Source organism: Plectropomus leopardus, chromosome 2 (genome assembly GCF_026936395.1).
Source record: "Plectropomus leopardus strain MGB_pleo_1.0 chromosome 2, ASM2693639v1, whole genome shotgun sequence".
NCBI classification, from domain to species: Eukaryota; Metazoa; Chordata; class Actinopteri; order Perciformes; family Serranidae; genus Plectropomus; species Plectropomus leopardus.
Window position 1 is genome coordinate 39,045,852 of NC_142177.1, and position 10,048 is coordinate 39,055,899.

General features: G+C 41.4%; 1 protein-coding gene across 1 annotated transcript; it reads right to left on the reverse strand.

Annotated features, from left to right (window-relative positions):
- Positions 1 to 345: 345 nt before the first annotated feature.
- On the reverse strand, positions 346 to 7,307 carry pck1 (phosphoenolpyruvate carboxykinase 1 (soluble)). The gene is made up of 10 exons (XM_042510371.2): positions 7,150 to 7,307; positions 5,956 to 6,242; positions 5,167 to 5,351; positions 4,350 to 4,553; positions 3,337 to 3,524; positions 3,075 to 3,237; positions 2,754 to 2,978; positions 2,383 to 2,514; positions 2,122 to 2,217; positions 346 to 1,646 (listed from the first exon to the last, which is right to left on the reverse strand). The coding sequence occupies exons 2-10, from the start codon at positions 6,177 to 6,179 to the stop codon at positions 1,189 to 1,191; spliced, it is 1,875 nt and encodes a 624-aa protein (XP_042366305.2). The 5' UTR covers positions 6,180 to 6,242; positions 7,150 to 7,307; the 3' UTR covers positions 346 to 1,188.
- Positions 7,308 to 10,048: the final 2,741 nt, after the last annotated feature.

Genomic DNA, 10,048 nt, shown 5'->3' on the forward strand with positions numbered 1-10,048 from the left:
TTGGTGCTAAAAGAAGAAGCTGCACTGTTTGTCTGTCTCACTGTGCTGCTATCAGACCATCAGCTGTTTGATCCCCGATGATGAAATGCTGTGGCTGTCAAACACTCAGCTGTTCTGCAGTCAAAGTCGATCACTGTCATTTGGTTTGCTGCAGCGCTATTCTTATTATCACTGGCTGTTCGAGTTGTCTGTCAAAACATGGCTGGAATGCGTTCTGCTGACATTCTATAGACTGCGTCTCATATTTCAATCAAGGAAAAGTTATATCGCGATTGATATCGTTATCGTGTCATCGCTCAGCTCTATACTGATGACAAACTTCCTTAATAAAACAACAAGACCAGATACTTGAAAATACTTTTATTGTGTTCTCCCTTCTTCAGGGGTTCAAGATTACAGCAAAACAGAACCAAACAGATACCAACAGTGTACAAAAATAAATTAGGGCAAAAAAAAAAAAAAAAAAGATAGGAACAGAAAACATACTTTTACCCTATGTTCAGGGGTCAAACAACACTGGACTCATTTACTCTTTCTCTGCCATGAAGTCCAAATGGCAAGGACAGCATGTTGTGCACTTATAATAACTTACTATTAAATATTAGAATTTAGACGTACAGTAGGACAATACATTCAGACAACAGTCAAAAACATAGTGCTGACCGACAGCATGCGGACGGATGGAAGGAAACATTTCCTGTTTGGATCAGCAGTCTGGACACAGTACCACCTGGCTGCCGAATTTTCGGCAAGCACAGTTAGTACTGTTTGTTAACTCAACAAGTTCATAAAATTCATCTCAACATCCCCGGCCCAATGTTAACAATCTGGAAAAGGGGAATGATTTCTTGCTAACAAATCAAAAATAAACAGTGTTAAAAAAAAAAAAGAAAAAAAATTACCAGAAGTGAATTGTCTATTTCCATGAAGTTGTACGGCTCCATCTCAAAGCAAAACAATTCTTTAGAAATCAGTTTCTCAGTAAAACCGTGATAAGATGTAGAATAACGAGCATTCTGTTCTGGAAATACAAACATTCCGTTCTAGAATTATCAACATTCCGTTCTAGAATTATCAACATTCAGTTCTAGAATTACCAACATTCCATTCTGTTATTACCAATGTTCTGTTCTAGAATTACAAACATTGTCCTTCAGACTTACTAACACATTGCTTTTCCCCTCGTCTTTACATCTGCTTCACTCTCTGCTCCAGGAGTTCCAGCTGCCGGGCCACCTCGTTGGGCAGGTCGTCGTTCACCTGCGTGTTGAAGTACCTCCTCACCTCCTCCACCTCGCTCTGCCAGAAGTCCTTGTCCAGGGAGAACAGCTCATCAAGGTCCACATCCCCCTTCAGGCCCTGGAGGTTCAGGGAATCGCTGCACGGCAGGTAGCCAATGGCAGAGGGCATGGCGCCAGCTTCGCCGTTCACCCTCCTGAACATCCAGTCCAGCACACGGATGTTGTCGCCAAAGCCGGGCCAGAGGAACCCGGCGGTGGGGCTCTTGCGGAACCAGTTGACATGGAAGATCTTGGGCAGTTTGGCGGCGGGGCGGTCGGCCATGCTCAGCCAGTGAGAGAGGTACTGGCCGAAGTTGTAGCCAAAGAAGGGGCGCATGGCAAAGGGGTCGTGCATGATGATCTTGCCTGCAGAGAGGGGGGACAAAAAGGAGAGAAAGAACGGGTAAGTATATTTTTAGTTATCTCCAGGAACACAAATCCATCCTGACACAAATCCATTGTTTTAAAGTTTTGGGGCAGGGTGGATAATTGATCTATTGATCAGATCAGATTGAAAAGCCGTTGCTCAGAGTGAAAACAAACTTTTAGACCCAGCAGAATGAACGTCTAGGTTTCATTGTCAGTGTGCTTGATGTTCTGCTGCTCTGTCTGTGCCCAGAGTACACTCTGAGCGGCGACAGTGTGATGCAATGAACGGTGAACGGTGTAGATATATTTCAACAGCCCTCCTAATGAAAGATCCAACTCCAAAAAGAAAATCTGTTTGTGGTGGTAGATGTTTTAATCGTGGGAGGCCACCAAAATAAATGAATGTGTTGGAAGCCCTGCCTTCATATTCTCAGGGTGAGGAATCTCATCATTCGAAAGATTAGACACTGACCTTTGTGTTCAGCTGCGGCGGTGGCCTCTGACCTCATGGCTGCTCCGACAAACACTCCGTGTTGCCAGCTGAAAGCCTCGTATACCAGAGGGACACCTGAGCGGAAACAGTTACAAGTCAGATTAGTATTATCTCATAGCTTCCTCATATCACTACATCTTCTCTCATTTCTTTTTTTCCCTTCTTTCTCTCATGTGATCCCACTGCATACTTTCTCCTCTCCTCCTTTTCTAACTGGTTTTCCGCACAGTTTCTGCCCACCTTGCGGCCTGCGCCCTCCGAAGATGATGGCCTCGATGGGGACTCCCTCTGGGGATTCCCACTGTGGGTCGATGATGGGACACTGTCCGGCCGGAGTGCAGAAACGGGAGTTGGGGTGAGCGCAGGGTTCGCCTGGAGACAAAGAGGAGACGGTAAGCTTTCACAGATCACAGGGTCTTATCCTTACTGTCAAAGTGTCTGATGTTCTCTAGTTTTATCATAACATTTTGTACTTCTTACCATATCTCTATCTACATAAAATTCTCTCTTCAACAAGAGAAAATCATTAGTTATTGGCTATTCTATGCTTTTGTAAAATAGTTTTTTTTTTTTTTTTGCTCTTCAGAAAATACATAAACAATAATTCTTACCGTCGTCTGAGCTCCAGGGTTTGTTCTTCCAGGACGTGATCGTGACTCCTTCGGGCAGCGACTGGTCCATTCCCTCCCAGTACACGCCGCCATCGCTGGTCTCTGCAACATTGGTGAAAACGGTGTTCTTGATGATGGTCTCCATGGCGTTCGGGTTTGTCTTGGCGGAGGTGCCGGGGGCAACTCCGAAGAAGCCGTTCTCGGGGTTGATTGCTCGTAGATTGCCTAATGACAAAGAGCAAAGAGAAGGAAGATATTATCAATGAATAACAGACGTGTCGGTTTGTATTCGTGAAACTGACAAAGTCTTGAATCTCTCACCTTGTTTGTCAAACTTCATCCAGGCGATGTCGTCTCCCACACACTCGACCTTCCAGCCGGGCAGCGTGGGGCAGAGCATGGCCAGGTTCGTCTTCCCGCAGGCGCTTGGGAACGCTGCCGCCATGTACTTCTTCTCCCCAGCAGGATTAGTGACGCCCAGGATCTGAGCAGGAGACACGTATGGTTTGGTTAGGTTGTTATTTGAAGTCCCTGTTATATGTTATTATGTGTTTTAATATGTTTTTTTCTTTTTTGTCCTCACCAGCATGTGTTCAGCCAGCCAGCCCTCCTCCTTGGCGATTCGTGAGGCGATGCGCAGAGCGAAGCACTTCTTCCCCAGCAGGGAGTTTCCTCCATAACCACTGCCGTATGAGACGATCTGTCTGCGGTCCGGGATGTGGGCGATTAACGTCTGCTCGGGGTTACAGGGCCAGTTGTTCACCAAAGGCTCTGAAAGACAAGTTGGTTTATTTAAATTAAAATGACACTCATTTAAAATTGTAGTCATGGCTGAAGCAGTTCTACTTGATGTAATACAAGTAGTGGGCTACCAGTAGTGGTAGGAGTAATGAAAACACCATAATCAGTATAAGTATTTAGTAATGGTAGTTACTACCAGTGGAGGAAAGTACGTTCACTCAAGTACTGTAGCCTACTTAGGTACAATTTTGACATACTTGTACTTTACTTGAGTGTCTCCATTTTATGCCACTTTATAATTTTACTCCATTACATTTATTTGACACATAAAGTTACTTTTTACATATAGAAACATCTGATTATGCTCATATAATATGTAATATTATATATCATATTATGCTCCAATTTCACAACTTTGTGAACATGTCTTCCCATTTTTTTAAACACAAGTTCCATTTGAACGCAGCAAAAGTATCTAAAATTGACTCTAAATTGAAGGGCTGCAACATCAAAATGCGCTTGCGTACATTTGTTAGTGATAAAAAAGAATAGTATCATATATAAAGTATAACACTGTTAGAGGAGCCACTTTGCACAATAAGTACTTCAAGTTTGATACGGAGTACATTTTGCTGAGAATATTTCTGTACTTTTGAATTTAGGACTTATACTGCAGTAAAAGATCTGAGTGCTTCTTCCATCACTGGTTATTGGTTTTAACGAAAGTAAAAGCTAAAGTAGTAGCTAAAGGAGATATTAGCAGTAACGGATATTGTAATCTTACAATTGTTGTAATACTGAACTGTACTCATAGAAAAGTATTCAGCACTGTCTTAATCTGTGATGCTGACATACTTTTGACCGGCAGAGGACAGCCGACGGAGTGCAGACAGCGGACAAAGTCGTCGTTTCCCAGAGCGGAGAGCACAGCTTTCCCCATCCGGGTCATCACCCTCATACTGGCCACCACGTACGGAGAGTCCGTCAGCTCCACGCCGATCTTAGAGAGCGGGGAACCCACGGGTCCCATGCTGAAGGGGATCACATACATGGTACGACCTGAGGAAACAGAGTCAGATTCACGTTTTGAAATTTTATTAGAGTTGTACTAAAGTTGTGTTCTCTTTTGTCTAACCATCAGAAAACCATATGAAGCAGTAAAATAATATTCAAGAGTGTTTCTTCTCTTAAAAAGCCACTTTTGCTTTGAGTTCACAGTGAAGGAGATGCTTGAGTTTTGCTTTTACTGCAATTAATTTTCACTCTAGGTCACTTCTGTTTTACTGAAGGAAAATACCAGTTTATTAGCTAAATTAAATCCATGCTGTACATTAATACTGAAAACAAAGGTCAGAGTGCTAGAGTACCTGTCTACCTGCCTACCTGTCTAAATTATAATGTGATTTAATAACTCATTGTTTTAACTTAAAACAGCCAGTTTCTGGGCTGCCCTAACAGTTTAAGTTGACTGAATTTGAGAAGACAAGTTGTGGTAAGTTTTTTCAATTTGTCTTCTCAAATTCGGTCAACTTTAAAATTAAAGACAAACTGCTCATTATCTTTTTTAAGTTAAAACAAATATTTTCTTTTTATTTTATGATCAAAACATTCAGCTTTGTCATTTTGTTTTGATTTTGCTCAAACTCTGGTTAAATCTGGTTATCTGCGGTACCTTTCATGCAGCCGGGGAACCGCTGAGTCATCTCCTTGTCGAACTCTTCTGGGGACATCCAGCGGCCCAGCTGGCTGACTCCGCCGTCCAGCGGCGTGGGCACCGTGTCCCTCTGATCCCGGGTCACAATCACAGTTTTACTCTCCACACGGGCCACGTCCCTCGGGTCGGTCCTGGCCAACCAGCTGCAGCAGGAGGAAGAGGAAGGACGCAGGTAGGAAATGAAAGAGGAGGAAGAAATTTGTTTACATTTTAGATTTTTTTTTTTTTGGCAAAAATAGAGGAATGTTTGTTATAAGAAAACAAGTTCATGTCTGAGAGCATTTTGCTTCAGGATGAACAAACACAATGCTGTTGGAGCACATACTTGTTTGACGTCTGCTGGTAAGCTGCAGTCAAACCCAGTGAGCTGGTATTACTGGTTTGTCAGAATGTCGACCTTTCCCACAAATGTTTTTTATTTCAACAGCTAAAGATGACTGACTGATGTCTTTAACAACAACATTTGAGCAATCTGTACTCTTGCAGTGGATTACCGCTGTCCGAAAAGTCACCACAGCTGATAGTCCAAAAATCAATTTATAGACCTGTTTGTTTCACAGATCATCTTACATAATTATACTTTTCCAACCCAAAAATATTAAATTACCCTAATTTTAACTCTTTGAAACCTTGGACGACAAAAAAAATCTGTGAAAACTGAGTCAAAAGGTGCAATTTTAATTTCAAAAAAATTGGGAAAAAAGGCACTGCAGAAACAACCTAAAATTTCAATCCCCTCCTACCTACCAGTTCTCATATTTTCTGAGCTTCTTGATCATCCCTTGCTCCTCCAGCTGGGCCAGGATGGTGCGGTTCTCCTCGTCGGAGCCATCGCAGATGTGGAGGGAGTCGGGCTGACACAGGGTCACGTTGGCGTCCACGAACTCCTTGACGGCCGGGCTGAGGGCGCTGAGGTCGCCCTGCAGGATCCTGGGACCGTTCTGGTTCTGGGTCGGAAGCTGAGGAGGCATGGCGGTGGAGTCTGGAGAGCGAGTCGATAGACGGGTGAAGAAATAAGAGAGGAGTGGACGAGCCTGGGGGAACGATTCAGGTAAGAGTGAAAAATGAAAGGAAAGATGGATTCAAACGAGGAGAGAGTGAGGAAAAAGAGGGTGAGTAGAGAGAAGAGAGGACACGAGGATTACATAATAAGGATGAGGAGGAAGGATAGTGAGAAGGTGAGAGGAGAGTCAAAGGAAGGAGGAAACATAGAAACATATAGGAGAACAGTTGAAAGATGCGGAGAGGAAAAGACAAAAAAGGACAAGTTAAAACAGAGAAAAGGCAAAAGAAAGTTTGGCGCATAAATATATAACAATTAGGTTTTAGAAATGCATTTTGAAAACTTAACAAATTAGTTGGATCTCTTTTGGGAAAAAAAAAACCAATGACTAACTTCATTGCAAAAAATGGTAAAAGATCACTCGAAAATTACCTTAAAAATGTGTTAAATTAGAAAATGATTTTAAAAAAATTAGAAGAAATAGAAAAAATACGGAAAAATTAGCAGAAAACTATGTTTATAATGACGTCATATTTAAACTTAGATTATAAAAAATCTAAAAATATATATAAAATAAGTACACATACATATATATATATATATATATATTAATTTTCAGCACTTTTTTCCTTCATCTTTTTGTGTTCATTTTCAGGTAATTGTAATATTTTTTTATTTTATAATTTTGGGGGCCATTCCTTGTTGAGTTGCTTGTTGTTTGCCATGGTTTTAGAAAGAAATTAAGCCACTTTGCTCAAGTTTCTCAAGAAGAGCTGTTTTACTTCTGAATTCACCTCAGTTATGCTATTTTTTGCAAAAGAAACACCACATTAAATTTGCTGCGTCCTCCAGGTCAGACAGACTGATGTAACAGCATCCCTGTGCAGATATGATCTCTCCTCAGTTACACACAGAATAAAGCGAGAGCATCAGATTACCTTCAGTAGTTTGTGTGGAGCAGAGAGCCTTCAGCTCGGCCTCATCAGATGAGTCTCTGTTGGTTTTATTTCAGAGGAGTTGAGGTCTGTTTCTCCCTCTTGTTCAGTTGTATCTGCTGCTGCATGGGTTTGTTTCTTTTATACTCTGGGATGTCCCGCAGGAGGAGGGAGGAGGAGGTGTCGGGGAGGCTTGTCCTCTGAGCTATTTGCATGAACCTGTTGTTCTCTGCAGATCTGAAAAACACTTTGTCACAGGCCGCCGGTGAATTATTAATCAGCAGCGGGACGTAACGTCGTCGTCATGTAACCGGTTCCCTCTGGACCCAGAACCCAGAGAGAGACAGACAGTTTTGTCCTCACTATCTGTCTTTTATGACACACTCATTCCCTAAATAGGAAAGCAAGAGTGATAATGCCCAGCTGCACAGTCTGTTCATTTTCTCACTCAAGTCATGCCTCTTTTTTGGGTTTCAAATTTTCCTGCAGCATGGATGAAATAAAAACTATAATACAATTTATTTTTTAAAATTAAACATTAAAATAAACATGTGATGTGTTTAAAACTTTAATTGTATGATGATCCCTGCATAAAAAATCATTTTTTATTTTCTTTTATATTTTATTTTTTACACGTTCTGCGTCTTTTGATTGTTCATCGTCGTTGAGCTCAGAGCCCTGATGCAACCGGACAAACAAGTCTGTAATATTAATTCTTTCCGTCCTGGTGTGGAAACCTCCCGTCCTCTTGCAGCAGCTGCAGCTGAACTTTGACCCACATTACTAAATGATGTAAGTTCAGGGTCTGACCGCGTCCAGGCCGGTTTGTGACGTGGGCACGACTTGACTGGCCTGCTCTTTATTGGCTGACGGACAGGGGCTCGCTCTCATGTAGACAAAGGTCAACTCAGGGAGTTTGTGTGTGTGTGTAAGTGTGTGTAAGTGTGTGTGTAGCAGTTAAAGGACTCTCTGAACAAAGACAGCCTTTTATGTACTGAAAGTTGCAGTAAAATAAGATGTCTCATTGGATATAAACAGTAAAAGTGGAAGAATTAGTTAGAGCAGTGATAAAACCAGTTGCACCAGTAACAATGATCGGACTGCGGATATGTCGCATTTAAAGGACCTGATTCATCATGAGCTCGACTTCTCTAAAGAGGCTGATATGCTGATTAACTACAGGAATCATGTTTAGTCTGAAGAAAAATGGTGATAAAATTTGGACAATATTTGAATAATAAACAAAATTTTGACCTAAAATTGTGATGCATAGTGCTTATTTGGAAATCCAAACAGTATCATCTAATATAAATATATACAGTATTCACTTTAGTATATTTGCAATAAGTATAAACTTGCAGCAACATCTCAGTAAAAGGCAACTCACTGCCGGCTGGGCTTCATCGTCAGACTGACAGCTGATGGGTTCAGAGGTCGGCAGAATCATCAAGTAAAGTCAACTTTATTTATATAACACATTTAAAACAACCAGGTTGACCAAAGTGCTTTACAGGGTAAAAAGGCAAAGATGAATACATCACACAACCTAAAACTATATCAAAATTATCAGCGATATCAACAATAACAGTAAAATCTGTTGGGATCAAAATATTTTCGTCTTAAATGAAGGCCAGGGAGAAAAGATGTGTCTTCAACACAGATTTGGTGGCAAGCTTCCACAGGTTTGGTGCAGCTGCAGCGAAAGCTCGATGTCCCCTGGTTTTAATCATGGAGTAATTTTTGGTGTTTTGTATGTATGGCACTATAAAATAATCATTCTAATAGTAAAAGTGGTGCAAACAGTTGCAGGAGATGGAGCAAGTGAAGCTGTACTGTGGTGTGCTGGTAGAAGCAGTACTAATCCCACAGAACCAAAGTACTAGTTAGTTTTATTGAAAACAATATGCTTTTCCTTTTTGGCAGTGGTGAGAGTGTGGCGTCGAGCCTGGACTTGACCTCAGTACCAATGAATTGGCTAATTGTAACTTCAGACTGTAATTTAATGCTGTGCAACAAGAGGAACAAACAGGAAAGAAACCTGCATGATAATGACACTCAAAGTTACACAACAGCCTCGGCTCAAGTGTTTTATGGACAATATTCAGTCAATTGTGCAACAGTCAGCAATCGTAAAACACAGAGGATCTTTAACCCGGGCGCTGAACTTTAATGACGCTCACGTTTGCCAACATTTGTAGCATCAGAATTAAAAACTTAAAGCACTGTAAAGCACAGGGTTTTTGGATTAACGGTAACAGCAACAGTAGATATTAAAATGTATACAGTCATAGTAGTAGTTCTGATGGCAGTTTGTTTATGTGTTAGCCTGATGATAGCCTTACAAACCGGACCTCGACAGACAGATGCATGCTAGGACAGGCAAAAGTGAAAAAAAAAATCTGGACTCAGGGTCAACTTACAGCTTCTATGTCTTAAGTTTTACTTCCTCTTTACTTTACTTGCTCAGTACTTCCCAAACACATGCATTTTTACTAAAACTGTAACGTTTCAGCATTAACAGTCTCAGGCAGAGATGAGCAGCGCAGCTGTGGAAGCGCATGTGTTTCAACCAAGTGGCCACATCCAGATGGTACAAAAAAACAGTTTTGGTCTCAATCATAGACTTTATATAAAGATGGACGATTCACGATGCTTAAGTAAAGTTAAAATATCACATATACGTAGTCTCCAGCGTAGCTGTTTCTGCTGTCGGGTATTCCCGCCAAAACATCCATTTGAACAATCACGAGCAGCCCCATTGAGCACGAGCACATGGATTCGCTGTCGCAGCTGTCAATCATGGTGAAAATAATTCTCTTTTTAATTGTTAATAACTCATTAAAGCATTGCTTATCAGAAGAACAAACATCAGGATGGTGAGAACTACCTTTAGTGACAGGAA

Coding starts and splice junctions, on each gene's coding strand:
- pck1 (XM_042510371.2), bottom strand. CDS start 6,179: ATGCCTCCTCAGCTTCCGACCCAGAACCAGAACGGTCCCAGGATCCTG. Junction 3,525..4,349: donor CTGTCCTCTGCCGGTCAAAA/GTATGTCAGCAT, acceptor CTTGTCTTTCAG/AGCCTTTGGTGAACAACTGG. Junction 2,218..2,382: donor CGGAGGGCGCAGGCCGCAAG/GTGGGCAGAAAC, acceptor GTTTCCGCTCAG/GTGTCCCTCTGGTATACGAG.